Source organism: Thermobia domestica, chromosome 8, assembly GCF_964235325.1.
Source record: "Thermobia domestica chromosome 8, izTheDome1.hap1.1, whole genome shotgun sequence".
NCBI classification, from domain to species: domain Eukaryota; kingdom Metazoa; phylum Arthropoda; class Insecta; order Zygentoma; family Lepismatidae; genus Thermobia; species Thermobia domestica.
The window spans coordinates 288,182,605-288,198,474 of record NC_137461.1 but is presented as its reverse complement, the minus strand read 5'-3'; the positions used below and the strand labels follow the sequence as shown (position 1 = coordinate 288,198,474).

The following is a 15,870-nucleotide window of genomic DNA, read 5'->3' as shown; positions in this document are numbered from 1 at the left end:
ATTAACAATTCCGCCAAAGCAGTAGTCGTAAGGCGCGATCCAACATCCAGGTTCTTCATTCAAATATCCAGCCTGATTGAAAGCGAATCGAATCATATTTTGCGAAAACGAGGAGCACTGAACTGGTAAATTGTAAACGACTGAAGTTGTATGAACCTATCGCGATGCCATATGTTCACGTCACTTTCTGTTACTGCTGTATCAGAAATGAAAAGAAGAAATGCTTTGTACGGGCGAAAGAAGGGAACATCTAGAGGCTGAATCATGGCAGTACAACCACTAGGTATCATTCACTTGATTAGTGTAACTCCTTCGGGCATACAGTGTGACGAAAGAATGTCGTCTTTGTTTGCACTCCACGAATCAAGTAATAGCAAGATTGTCTTTCTACCACGTGGAATGCTTTTCCACATGACTTCCATATAGAAATTCTTAAGATCCTGTTTTGTCATGTTCGCTGTTTTACCAGCAAATGAGATTATATTAGCCGGAGCGGCCGGCTTTGATGCAGGGAAACTGCCTTTTGGTTCAGCCACCAACACATACATGGGACGTAGAATTTCTCCTGCTATTGACACAATAGGCATTATCATATAGGAATGAGATATTGCACTAACAGATTCAACTGCTGCTCTGATCTGCACTGATCCTTTTATTCTTAACGTCTTGTACGAATGTAATTCTTTCTCAAAGCGGCTTTGATCAGCATTGAAGACATTTGTAACTGGAATGTCATCAGTAATCATAAGCTCGTGTACTGATGCCACGAAGTCATCTGCTTCTGCCATCAACTTCGCCTCTTTTGCCTTCCACGTCTTTGTGACGCGATGAGTAATTGCATGACTGACAATATGATTACGCCTTTTAAACTTGTCCAGCCACGATGGCGATGCTTTGAATGCAATCGTGTTTCCCGTGCAAAATTCACAGTCAATATGCAATTTTAATTCTAATGAAGCACTTCATAAAGAATGTCCAAACGTTGACAGTCACATTCCTATTAAACTAGTCGCACTTTGAAAATGCGAAAAGTAACGTAAGTGGTCGCATGGGGGTAAAAGTGACCCAAGAGTCAAATTAAACCGTCCTCACACTTCAATCTCTCGAGCAATATTGAATTTCTTTTGTTTGTTTCAAGGAGGAAGGTTAACAGGAAGGTACTGAAAGAAAGAGATCTGTAACTCGTATACAAATATTATAATTTTAACTGCGTAAAACCTTTGGGTCAAATAGACCCCCACGCGAGCACTTACAAGTTAAACAGGTGCAGAATATCAACAACAAGACAAAACCAAAAGACATTAATATAAAACCATTCCCTGACACACACAGCCATTATTCTTACCCTTTCTTACCCAACAGCATAGCAACAAACAAGAGAGATGTTGTCGTGTGTGCGTGGCACAGACAAGGTGAGCAATAGTACAGTGAGGACAAGAGCGAGCGAGAAATAGATGTAAACAGGATACAAGAAAAACAGCGAAATGGCGTGCAAGTACAACATCAAACAACTAACATTGTAACGCCACCATTGTATTTCTGATTAACTTCTAGCACGAAGTCATCTATTGCATTAATCTATTTCTATTTAATTTTGTGCTCGTTAATGATAACGCAAAAATGGTTATACCGTTGGATTTATGGTAAAATTTGCTATTAATAAGGTGTCACTGTTATGCGTTTTGTTTAAAACTTTTGTCTGATTCAAAATGGCGGATTTGAACATGGCCGCCATCAAGGCAACTCTTACCATAGACCTAATATTTATCCACCTGCTTTTTATTTAATTATTATCATTAACACAAAGTTTACAAGGTGTTGTAAAGGACTAATACATATGCTGCAACAATATTTAATTTCCCTGTAACTTTTTACCAATTGCGCGTAAATCAAAATTAACGTCACCATTGTTCTTCTGATTAAATTAGCGCCTTAAATCATGTATCACATGACCCTATTCCTATTTTAAAAACTTAACCTTAATTCAAAATGGCGGATTTCAAGATGGCCGCCGTCAGGTATACCCTTACTATATGACTTCCCCATAGTCCTAATATGTACCCATATATTTGTTATTCACCTTTTGTCGTTACAAGAGGACTTACAGAGCTTTTACCTCCAACTGTATGAAGACTATTCTGTACTTCCATGTGATGTTCTGGTAGCTGTATCTCCTAAACCCCTGGAGCTTCGCACCTACAACTTCACTGAAATACTGACCACATTTAGTACTACTTTTTCATATGTGTCTCAGTCAGCAACTCGATTCACCCAAACGTAAGGTTTACTTGTGAGAAGACACCGACATGGACAAATGATCTGAGAAGACACCGACATGGACAAGTGATCTGAGAAGACACCGACATGGACAAATGAACTGAGAAGACACCGACATGGACAAGTGATTTGAGAAGACACCGACATGGACAAATGATCTGAGAAGACACCGACATGTACAATATCAGAACACTACAAAAAGTTAAATACTGTGTCAAATTGTGAAGATTTTTAGCTTACCTTCTAACCTGGATCTGGCCTCTTGAAATCCGAAATCAGGGTTTTCCATGAGATCAGCGACTTCTCTTGCTCCCCAATCGAAAACATTTCCAGCTAAAAGCGACACCAGCAAATTCTCTTGCTTCGAGAACCAGTCTAAAGAATCGAGAACTTGCAAACGAGATCCCAATAATTTCAATGCCTGATCGTTTTCTTGCTGCTTTTGCTGAAAATTGAACAAAAGAATTTAATTTAACTTTACTACTGACCAACAGAAATGTTTCTATGTTTTCGAAAGATATACACCACTTTGTCGTATCTGGATTTTACATAAATTTACTTATTAGCTGATAGCGAAACGAACGTTAAATTAGAATTATTTACAATTATGGTTAAAATCAGCATGCTCCGATCCCCTTTACTCCTCAAATACGTATTTAGGAGAGGCTCGGTGATCCTCTGAGTTACACTGGGACGAGAAATAAATCTGCCCCACTGGGATCGAACCCAGGCCGTTCTCACCGCAGTTCTCCTTGCTAATATATACATAGTTTTACCAACAATACCTAAAGCAACTCTTTTACATGTCGTCACAAAGAAGATATTAAATATAACAAAATCTGAAATTTTGATTCTAGATTTAATAAAGCGAAAATCGTGATTGAACTATACTTGTGGGATTATGTGTTAACTATTACTTTTCTCGCGAGTATTCAAGACTATAAATGCTGCGGCCGGTGTCATGGTCCTCTAAATTCAGATCTCTTGGAGGCGAAATAGTGTGATGGGAAATGGTCAATACAATAATGGTCTCTGTCAGTGGCGGATCTAGAAGGTAAAAACTGGGAAGGGGAGAGGCAGCCAGAAGTTAGACTATGATAGGTATATCATGAGTTTAATATAAACTTTCAAAAATATATAAATAATAGCTTAAATTATTTTTGTCACTTAAAAACTGAAGAGGCCTAGGCCCCCGGCCAGATCCGCCACTGTGGTTTCAAGACCCGGTCATGGTTCGGAGCCCATGTTAATATAAGCCCTGTCATTTTTAACTTGTGTGTTGTACTAGAACGAAAAAGGCAAAAGTTCGAATTCAAACCCAAACTATAAATAACGTCTAAATTAGCATACAGCATATTTAACAATGGGAAGAGAAAAATATATTCTTACATTTGCATCCTAGAAATAAAAATTAAAACATAGTTTCAGCGCTTCTGTTGCCCCTCTGTCTATGTGTCTTCTTGTCCTTTCTTCATTGACACATTGTCAAAGAAGCCAGAAAAGCCCTGAAACTGTATACCCTGATCTATATTTCTAGAATGCAAGCTTAAGAATAGTTTTTTTCTCCTCTCGACAGAAAGCAATTTATATTTTTCTGAATCTCTCTTAATATTTATAGATGCTATTTAAGATTCGTCATGAAAACGAAACAAATTCTTGAACAAAATGTTGCGAAATGATCATTCCAAAACATTCTCTATTTTAATAGTTTTCTATTCCTTCGCTTTTTTTTTTCCAAACTCTACACTACATACATACATTAGTCTTGTGATTCACATAAAATAAATTTTATGTGTTAGATGACTAAAGAAGTAGCGAAGAGTACATCCCATGCCATACCCTCATGCCACACAGCATAGAGTGGAAAGGACAAGAGACCCGACGAGAAAAGAGAGCTAACAGATCACAAGAGACTTACCATGAGATACGGATCAGGAAAATCGAACTCTTTCAGGCAATGTTCAATGGTATCCAGCAGACTCCGTACGGTCAGATTTCCGAAAGCACTGAAACAAAACACCACAACACTAACTATAAAAACACAAGTATACTATAATAACAACAGAGGTAAATCACAAAATGTCTTTGCTCAGATTAAATACTATCAACGTGCCATGCTAGCAATATTTCTTTCTTTTCTGCACTAATAACCAATTGCCATATCCTGTTCTATTTTCATCTTTTTTAAAACTGACTTTTACGAAAGTGAAATTTCTTTAAATTTTATGATTTGTTTTCACTATTTACATAAGATTTCGGTATAACATATTCTTATACAAAGATTTTTGATTCTTTCTTTCCAGTTACTTCCATGTTAGACAGAGCAGTGGAAGAAGCAGCAGTGTTATCAGGCAAGAAAAGGATAAATATTCAGTAGTCAGCTATAAATTCCTCTTCTTTCCTAATTGGGCTCTTTCCAAAACGCATAGTCAGTATATTGCAACAAATTATGCTATTCAGATATTCAATATTATGGAAGTTACGTGCACGTAATCAACTTACGATCGGTGCTTTGAGGAATGTGCGTAAGACGGTACATTTCCTACAACCAGAAAAAATTTCGAAAAGACAGTACACATAGGGTGTGTTTTCTTAATACATAGACTTAGAGAATATCGCTAGAGAAGTACCAACCTAATATGGTGAAGTAATTAAGGGTCTATTTGAATTAATTCACACTTTGATGCGTCTCATTGGCAAGTAGATTGGAACCAGGTACATGAAAATAAACTTCACGCAGACAAGCCAATCTTTGGTGAGTGGTAGACATCCTGTCGTTCGAGTCGTCGAGATGAAGTGCTTCTGACGCGTTTACGTATGGGGCACTCTCATATGATGCATAATTATTTAATGCTTGATTTGAATCGCCCGTATTGTGAGGAATGTGTTGTCCCACTGAGTACTGAGCACATTCTTGTCAAAATGTCCTGAATACTCACATCTCAGAGAACGTCACGGACTGTCGCTTACACTTGACCGTGCATTGAGCAATGATATTGATACTGTTCAGCGTGTCCTTTCTTTTATACATGCTTGTAACTTTGCTCACGTTCTCTGAGTTTTTTAGTCCGTAGTTATCTTTATTATGAACCAATTTTTAGAACATTCATTTTGTTTTGTGCAATGCACTTAAAGAAGTGCATTTAGTTTCCATTTCTGCATTTTCTTTCATTTTACGTTTCAATAGACTGTTTATTTACGTTTGAACTTCATCCGTGGGTACTACTGCGATAACATACTCTTATAGACGTCACGATAATGCTCCAGCCAATGAGAGTACATTTGTAGACGAAAAGAATAAATATTTGTATGAAACGAAGGTTTCGAGATTGCTTTTTACGTTTGGATTCTAGACTTGTGGGCGGGGATCGTGAGAGAAGCGGGAGGAACGCTAGGCCATTGCGTAAGATGGCTGCTTGAGACTCAGACCTGCATGGCATAATATCCATTTTTTTTCAGTAGTGAATATTGTTTTTCTTGTAATTCTTTGTGAACCTACATTAGCAAAGTATGTATGTAGAACTGTTGTTTTAACATGTCAAATATAATTAACTGAACTGCAGATGCATTTGATTCAATGATTTCCTCGGGGCTTATTATGTACATAGTCCGTCCATATTACGTTTCATATTATATTACTTACTAAGTTAAATTGCTGAAGTTATTGTTTTTAATATAACTCCTAATATTGTGGTTTATTGCAGTTATTTATGTTGAAGTTGGAACAAACCTTCGTTTTGTTTGAACCACGTCACAATTTGCAATCGAAACAGCATTTGTGTGCGGATAGCTTTGTATATGTGTTCAGGCTGCTATTAGCGAAGTTGTTAATGCACTTGTGCTGGACGGATTCCAAGTTCGATTCCCGAGCTTGGTTATTGCGTTTGTTTCTTTTGCCATCAGCAGTAATTATGATAAGTCTTTTGGTCTTGTATTTATTGTTGCTGCACTTTTATCTTGTACTCTGAATTTTTATTGTTTTTTTTTTTTTTTTTTTTTACTGTTTATTATTGTTATACATTTACTATTTATGGTTATTGTTATCCCTAAATACTCTCACATATTTATTCCTTTATCTCTTCTTTTAGGTTTTTATTTGTATTTTGTAGCAGTATTTTGTTTCTTACATTTTAATATATTCATTTTTAAATTTCATTTACGACAGTCCGTGTTTGAGCAGTCGTGTTGATCGTGGCAGTGACAGATAGTCTCGATGCTAACGTCTGCCATTAAACCTCAATCAATGTATTTGAATTAAGAGATATCAAACTCCAATAAGAGGTACCCGGTCTTAAAAAAAGACAAAAATGAAATGATATCTTTAAGTTTAACGTCTCACAAATATGCCCTTTAGGCTAAAGGAGACGATAAATAAAGCAAGTGAATGATGATGGAAAAACTGATTGAATGATAAAGAGGAAGGAAACGGGAGCACCCCGAGAAAACCCATGGGCACGTTGATATCCACCGCAAACTTACTTTCTGGGGATCGAACCAGGTACCCCACGCACCAGAGGTAAGCGCTATACCACTAAGCCACCGTGCCTCCCACCCAAGCTTCCTCAGTAAAGAAGCTCCATAGTATGGATACAGAAATACTTTGGTGTAAGATTCAAAACAAGTGTTCAGATGAAAACACTTTTTACAGACAGCGTGTTACTAAAAGACTTGGTTTCAACAAAAAACACTGATGCATTACTACATTACTAACTGCCAACGAAGACGCATCGGTAGCCTCTAAACCTTTGTACAGCAAACTTAATTTTCGTTTCTTTGTTTAGATTTTTAATTTCTTTATATAACACCGACGAAATACAGAGCGTGAATTTACACTTTAAAGTGGAATCTGAATCCTATACTTAGTATACTCCCAGGATCTCCCGCAACTGAAGACGACACAACTTTTTGCATTCTTACAATTATTGCGTTGATCTTAAAGTACAAAATACTTACAACGGCTGTTCTTGCAAATATTCCAGTCTTGTTAAATACTTTTCCTTAAACTTGTTCGCTCGATCTTTTGCTGTTGGACTATTCGGTTGACTTCGAATAGCTCGAGTGGAAAACTTATCCACAGACTCCTTGAAACACTGCAGCCAATAATCTCTAAGAATAAAAGCATTTTGGAGTTATATCAACTTTGAAATATAAGAGTTGCCAACATGGAAATGAGACTTTTAATTTGTTTGTGTGAAATAGTATATGTAAACATATAGAAATAAAACTTGATTAGACAGCAGCTATACAGTTATCTTACCGGTTCAAACAATTATCCGTTTCTACACAGTAAAGGGTGTTAAAATAACTTCCTTGTGGTAACCATTTGAGGGCGTTATTTGAACACCCTTTTAAATCATGCCATAAATATCTAATAACCGACAGTATGAATTTGCATTGGTTTTAATTTTTGGTATGACAAAAGCTTTACTCAGTATACAGGGTGATTCAGAAGGAATGTCATATAATTTGTGAGGTGATTCTACATGTGAAAATAAACCGAAAAAAATCCTATGAACAAGTGTCTGATTTTCGATCGTTACGGAACTGGAGCGGGTTGAAGACAAATGTGAATATTACTTATCAAAATGCTGTGTAGGCGCTGTGGTGAACAGATCCGTCCTACAAGAGGTGTCCAAAATGTCCCCTACCGGTCTCAATATACTTGTCAACGCGTTGGAGGGTGTGTTGTGTTGCACATCGATCATCATCTCGGCGGGCTTTAATGCATGCGAGCGACAAGTTCTTCACGTGTATCCACCTTCGTAGCGTACACATTCCCCTTTAACCAGCCCCATAAACAGAAGTCTAATGGGGTTAGGTTGGGTGATCTGGGAGGCCAGTTAATGGGTCCGCCACAGCCCAAAACACCGTTGAGGAAATGCGTTATTCAGATACTGGGACACTTATCTGGTATAGTGAATCGGTGCAAAACACTAGTACGACACGCACACGACCACACGACTGATTATACTGATCCAACCCACGATTGCACACTGGGTACGCTTGCAGCTGTTGCCTCGGTGCGACGTCACAGTATTGCCATCTGTTGGAGAACTCCCATACCTCTTGTAGGATGGATCAGGCATCTGTCCCATCATTGTTCTGTCCACTACAGTGCCTACACAGCATTTCGGTAAGTATTACTCACACTTGTCTTTGTATTGTATTGTCATAGCAGGGTTGGCTGATTTAAACCAACTGGTTTAAAAAAAAAAAAATGGTTTAAACCAAAAAACGAAAACTGAAAACTGTTCGTAAAAGTGTAAGTGTTCCTAAAATCTTGTGGGTTATCGCGTGTCACTCCCGCATATTATTCGTATTATATTCAGACCTAAATTCCCCATTCGTTACTCAAAGAGATTATACTACAAAAACAACTTTTTTTTATAAGTTTATGAATGTTCCTTTTGTGATTTTTTTTTAGTTTATTATTGTTATGCAATTGCAATCAAAGAAAAATTCCAAATATTGTTTCGCTTTAATAATGTTTACTATTGATAAAATATATCGAAATACCGTACTTATTTTTTTTTGGGGGGGGGGGAGTCATACAAACCCCATGAGAGGCATTTACTGAAATCAGAAGTATCTTTGGTATCTATTTATGTATAAATGGGTCAGAGCCAAAGTGGACTCAAATAATTCTTATCTTTACTCACTTTTCTTACTGATATGCAAATTAAGTCCTCGTTTTTTTAAAATTTGGACTAATAAAAGTCGTAGTAAACTAACTTGGACTTAATTACTCCTTCTGTACTCTGCAATATTTTGAAATTGTCCATATGTAATTCTGTATAATGGTTTCACTTGTGCAACTTTTTGTCCTTCTCAAATGACTCTTGATAATTTGACAATTATATTAAAAGTATGTAAAGATCAGTATAACGTATCAGGAGTCCTTCGTGAGTGAGTTGGCAGACGTATCACATTTGTGGCCAATTAGTCCCGGTTTCAAGTTCAAATGGAGGACAATTTGTTTCGGATGAAAGTCGAGAAACGGTTTGGACTCCGCTTTAAGCTTATGTGACCCCTTCCAGTATAACCCGGTTGTTGCATAATAACACCAAATTGAAACAAACTTATTTCTGTTCATATGATAGAAATGCATAGAGCAAATTATTTAAACCCTCCCCCTCCCAAAAAAAAACTTGTTTAACAAACAAACAAAAACAAAAGTTTAAACCAAAAAAGTTTTTTTTTTTCAATAAAAACCATGGTTTTTGCCAACCCTGCTTCATAGTCATTCATGGATGTGTGTAGTCTCCAATCCGCTACAGTTTCGTAACGATCGAAAATCGGACACATGTTCATAGGACTTTTTCGGTTTATTTTCACACGTAGAATCACTTCACGAATTATGTGTTATTCCTCCTGAATCACCCTGTATATGACATTTATACCAAGTAATAAACAACGTATTATATTTTCCGTAAATCTACACGAAAACAGTGTTGTGAGCACATAAACTTTCATTTGTATGAGTAGCACTGCCCTATCTCTTGCTCTTGGTGCACTTTGTTCCTAGTACACATAAAAGCAAGAGATGGCAACCGTTCTATTACTGACTACAATGTTCTCATATTACCTTTATTTACATTTATAACTAACATACTTCTATTTACTGTATATTGCATACAATTACCACACGAATTGAGGTATGACTTCTCTGTAACAGACACCCTCTCATTTACTAACAAATAATCACGTCCTACTGGTGTCCCTTACTCAGAGGTTTTATTGCACTTACTTCGCAAAAAAACTTTGACATTTTTAACGATTGTCATTGAATGAAGAAATGGCGTATTTTCACGACAATGCATTACTATTATTATTATTATTTTTCCGTATACATGGCTTACGTAATATCCATCTATGCAATGAGTTTCTTTTCATCCCCAGTAAAGGGTTTTCTTCAAAGGCGGAGAACTTTATGTTGAAATAAAACATAGAAAAATGTTTTTAATATCCATGAAATTGGCTTGATTTGATAGATCATTTTACGGCATTAATGTTTGAGTATGAGTTCGGGCATGTGGCTACCGCGGCTAGCGCGTACATGGTGTAATCTGGAGGTCCAATTTTCATACATTCTTCGCAGTAAATCAGTCTGTATTTCGGCAATAACGCGTCGAATGTTGGTTTCCAAGTGCTCAATTGTTTCTGGTTTCTCGGTGTAGACATGCAATTTTACATATCCCCAGAGAAAATAATCTAATGGTGGCCAATCGCACGAACAAGGTGGCCAGTTAACAGGTCCATTTCGTGAAATTAATCGTTCGTCAAATCTTTCTTTTAGTAAATAAATTGTGGCGCCGTCCTGCTGAAACCACATGTCTGCAACATTAATGTCTTCTATAGTTCAATTCAATTGAGGCATGAAAAAGTTAATAATCATATATCTGTACCGCTCACCATTCTGACCAGCATCAGTTTTGAAGATATACGGAACAATGATTCTACCGGCCCATAGAGCGCACTAAACGGTGACCTTTTCTGGATGTAATGGTGTTTCGACGTATTGCGAAAATGATCCATAGTTTCTCGAATTAATCGCTCTGTTGGACTGTAAAATGCACGTAACGCCCGATAAGTTTGTCGAACTGAAATATGGTTTTCAAAATAAATTTGCACAATTTGCAAACGTTGAGTCTATTCATGATGAATTGCCGAATCAAACTAACCTCAAAACAACTGAGAACTGTAATATCAGCTGTCACCGAAAACAGTATTGCCAGTTTAAATTCTCCGCCTTTTTTTTTTTTTTAATCACTTATAAAAAGCTATAGTTGTGAAACCGGATTGTTACAACTACTGTACAACAATGTCCGTTCTATTTGCAAGAGCAGGAACATTTTTGCATAAAGAAAGAAAAAAAGTATACCTAGCCTCTTTGTCCTGCGTCAAGTCTTCAGTGTCCGGAATGTAATTGCCAGGATCTTCCAACAGAGGACAATATGTTACTTGCTGTTCCATTCGATCGATTTCTAATTGGTCTATAGGAACTCCCTGCGCAGACAATACTTGAGTGGGGATTGGACTTCGCAAACCGGAACTTCCAGCGTAGTTTTCCAGCCACGAATACTTGTCCGGATCTTAAACATAAATATAAACAATTAGTTGTTAATGAAGTTGCTTTTACACGTATAAACACCACAAATGTACCTATACATACATATCATATTCATTCTAACTCTGTCGCCGTGTGTTACAGGTATTCATGTGTAAAATATATTTGATCACCAAGATCTGGAAGATACATTAGATTATATATATATATATATATATATATATATATATATATATATATATATATAATTGCATTTTGAAAAGTGTTTACAACGGCCTCATGTGTTTAATTGTTACTCAGTGGAAGCGTATATACAGTGCTCGTCATCAGTATTCCAACGAGTAACAATTGAGCATACGATGTAGTGATGTGAGGCGGAAAATTTTCCGCTATATTTTTCCGGAAAATTTTCCGTTCTAAAAGAATATCAGTAATTAAGTAACAATTCCTCAGCAATCATGAAATTGATTCAATTCATGTATAGAAATGTTAAAAACTGAAAGATCGTTTAAAGAATCTGAAAATTTTCATGGCTCAGACAATTTTCAGTACTATGTAGGAACAAGTTAAACAATTGTTCATGAATCGAAATATTTCCTGCCTTATATGGAAAAATTGAAGATTTTTTTATGAGTCGGAAAGTTTTCATCATTTCGAAGCAAGAAGTAAAACAACTGTTTTCTAAATCGGAAAGTTTTATTGCTCTGTAGAAACAAGTGAGAGGAATTTTCATAGATCGGAAAATTTTAATCACGATGTAGAAACAAGTGGAAAACACTTTCCATAGGCCTGACAAACTTGGATATTATGTATAGTGATGTTAGGTGGAAAATTTTCCACTATATTTAACTTGTCATAGAGCTACGAAATTGAATTTCAGTAGAGGAAAGTTAGTCAGCAAAAATTATAATTTTCCAATTAGCTTTCGGGAACCGGAAAATTTTGTATTTTAAGTTGGGAAATAAAATTTTACCACAGTTTTTCTCTCTCTCTATAGAAGAAATTTTTTCACCTCACACCAACGATGTAGGAATAAGTGGACTATTCTTTTACGAATCGGAAAATTTTCCGTTTCAATATTTTCCGGAAAATTTTAATCACTGCACAGGACAGACAATTTTTCGATTCATGAAAAATTGTTCCACTTGTTCCTACATAGTACTGAAAATTATCTAAGTCATGAAAGTTTTCAGATTCTTTAAACGATCTTTCACTTTTTAACATTTCCATATATGAATTCAATCAATTTTATGAATACTGACGAATTGTTACTTAATCACTGATATTTGTTAAGAACGGAAAAATTTCCGGAAAAATATAGCAGAAAATTTTCCAACTCACATCTCAACTAAACAACGTTGTAGGAATAAGTGGAATATATTTTTATGAATCGGAAAATTTTCCGGAAAATTTTCATCACTGTACAGGACGGACAACTTTTCGATTAATGAAAAATTGTTCCACTAGTTCCTACATCATACTGAAAATTGTCTAAGCCATGAAAATTTTCAGATTCTTTAAACGATCTTTCACTTTTTAACATTTCTATATATGAATTCAATCAATTTTATAAATACTGACGAATTGTTACTTAACCACTGATATTTGTTAAGAACGGAAAATTTTCCGGAAAAATATAGAAGAAAAATTTCCACCTCACATCTTAACTAGACAACGATATAGGAATAAGTGTAGTATGGTTTTTATGAATCGGAAAATTTTCCGGAAAATTTTCATTGTACAGAACAGACAATTTTTCGATTCATGAAAAATTGTTCCACTAGTTCCTACATCGTACTGAAAATAGTCTGAGCCATGAAAATTTTCAGATCCTTTAAACGATCTTCCACTCTTTAACGTTTCTATATATGAATTCAATCAATTTTACGAATACTGACGAATTGTTACTTAACCACTGATATTTGTTAACGGAAAATTTTCCGGAAAAATATAGAAGAAAAATTTCCACCTCACATCTTAACTAGACAACGATGCAGGAATAAGTGGAATATGTTTTTATGAATCGGAAAATTTTCCGGAAAATTTTCATTGTACAGGAAAACAATTTTTTCGATTCATGGAAAATTGTTCCACTAGTTCTTACATCGTACTGAAAATTGTCTGAGCCATGAAAATTTTCAGATTCTTTAAACGATCTTTCACTTTTTAACGTTTCTATATATGAATTCAATCAATTTTATGAATACTGACGAATTGTTACTTAATCACTGATAATTGTTAAGAACGGAAAATTTTCCGGAAAAATATAGAAGAAAATTTTCCACCTCACATCTCGACTAAACAACGATGTAGGAATAAGTGGAGTATGCTTTTATGAATCGGAAAATTTTCCGGGAAAATTTTCCAGAAAATTTTCCGGAAAATTTTCCGTTTCAAAATTTTCCGGAAAATTTTCATCACTGATACGATGTTACCGTAAACACTTTTTAAAATATGGAATTTTTGTTTTTTTTAAACGTTATCACATCAGCAAAGTATAACGAACTAAGAAACGTGTAAAACTTTATTTTCTTTCAAAGTTCTGTCACTCCAAACAAAACATATCTTGTCTCACCTTCCACATTTTTCTTTAAACTATGCAATATTTATTAAAAATTATCTTTTTTTTTCCTGTTCATTTTAAGAACTATATTTAGACATACTGTTTGCAGTATCTTTCAGGTCTCGATCCAACTATCGCCAAATTTTCTACTTTAGACATGAGTATCTCTCGGGCTAAAACCATCGGTCCACACTAGATACTGACTCAAATTCAGCGCAGTCGAAAACTTTTGACCGGTACTGTATATTCTCTTCATGTTAACCCTTTCCTACTCTAGTGGGGTCTTACCAGTTGTCATATGTTCTCTAAATTTAAAAGTAGCTAATAGAAAGTGCTGATTTCTTGTCTATACTCATGATTTGATGTGAACTATCATCGTATTAATAGAAACAAAAACAAGTGATCTGACTTTCTGCAATATGAGTTACTTGGGGTTTGATATATCCCAACAGAATCTAAACGTTACACACACATATATATATAGCTTTTGCAGTTACAAATTTGGTGTTTTATACATAAACTCTCAAAACGACACAACAGATGCCACTGGCCCTAGAGAAGGCGTTATCTTCTGCGGCTAGCCCATCTTCAAACAGGGATGAAATTATATATGTATATTTTTAAGTACATACATGCAACTTTACAAATATGTGTTGGAGTGTGTATGTGAGATTACAACTTCCTTAAAAATGCCAAAACAAAAATAAAGATCAAGGAAATTACTCAGCGTTGGATATTAAAAGACAACAAAATTCAATATTAGTGAAAGAAACAGCTGAAGTCTGTCAGACTCCACCAGAGTGGTTAAGGGCTATACAAAAGTGCACTCGAGCATGTTTATTCGTTTCAAAGTTGTTGGAACATGTGCGGACTGAATATTCATTTTTTGCTAATAACTGTACTATACCAAAATTAATATTATACTTTGCAGTAATGGAAACGTAATCTATACGGGATGTGACAATTTGTTTTCCTGAATCGGCTGTAAATGGAAACGTTTGCTTGTCTAGCCGCTAGCGACCACTGGCACTTTCAAAAGTAATCCCCTTGTGAACCAAGACACTTTGCTACACGACTGACACTGTTAGAAACATTCCTGGTACTTTTTTCGGGAAATTTGTGCAGTATCTATGTCATTGGGTGCTTTATCGCCAGAATACCATAAAATTCGAGTTCTTTTACGGTAGGTTTTAATTTTGGAAACAGCCAAGTCACCTGATGCTAAGAATGGTTATAAGGTGATCGGTCAAGTTTCGGAATGCATTTCTCGCGAACACTTGGCACATCGTACGCAGGGCTCCAAATTTCTGTGACCTATTCCTATCCAACAACGCAACCCACACACACGTATTGTTTTCTCCACTATTCCCTGGCGACCAAGTCAACTAGACAGCATAAGTTCGAACAAGTCAAAACATGCATTAATGTGAATAACTGTGTGTTTCACCAACACAGCGCTACGCACCACACACATCCCCGAAATTCAATTGTCACACTTCGTACTCTTTGGGTTCTATAACGATTGAAAAAGGGGACTAGACTGGGCTTTCCGTACACAATCAAAAGTCAAAAAGTGAGATTCTTATTCCAATTACCCATTTATATTCTTAAATTATCCGTTCATATTTCTATGGGATAGATAGTTGATTGATTGCTTTTGAGTTTAACGTCCCGTTCAGCAGCGAGGCTATCTGAGACGCGGACCTACTGATTAACGTAGAATGAGCTCCCGCCGGGAATCGAACCCGGGTCTCCCACGTCCAAGGCGTGTACGCTAACCGCTTAGCCACGAAGGAGCTCTATAGGATAGATAGTATCATTATTGTTGTAATCATATAAATTCCATGTGCCTCAAAGTAAGACCATCTTTCCAATTCGACCACTTTATTGAATTCACACAACGCCAGAGCTATTAGAAATAAAAGTACAACATAAACTATTTCAAAATTTTCAATTCTCTGGA

The 15,870-nt window shown here is 36.0% G+C and overlaps 1 protein-coding gene across 2 annotated transcripts in view; it reads right to left on the bottom strand.

The window, feature by feature from the left end:
* The window catches only part of LOC145693688 (4'-phosphopantetheine phosphatase), a 106,594-nt gene that overhangs the window by 15,936 nt on the left and 74,788 nt on the right, over positions 1-15,870 (bottom strand). For both annotated transcript variants that reach the window (XM_081769943.1, XM_081769944.1), the window contains exons 9-12: positions 11,159-11,369; positions 7,231-7,383; positions 4,196-4,283; positions 2,518-2,722 (exon numbers count right to left, since the gene is read on the bottom strand). In XM_081769943.1, coding sequence (XP_081626069.1) covers positions 2,518-2,722; positions 4,196-4,283; positions 7,231-7,383; positions 11,159-11,369 — 657 coding nt within the window. The remainder of the gene's footprint in view (positions 1-2,517; positions 2,723-4,195; positions 4,284-7,230; positions 7,384-11,158; positions 11,370-15,870) is intronic.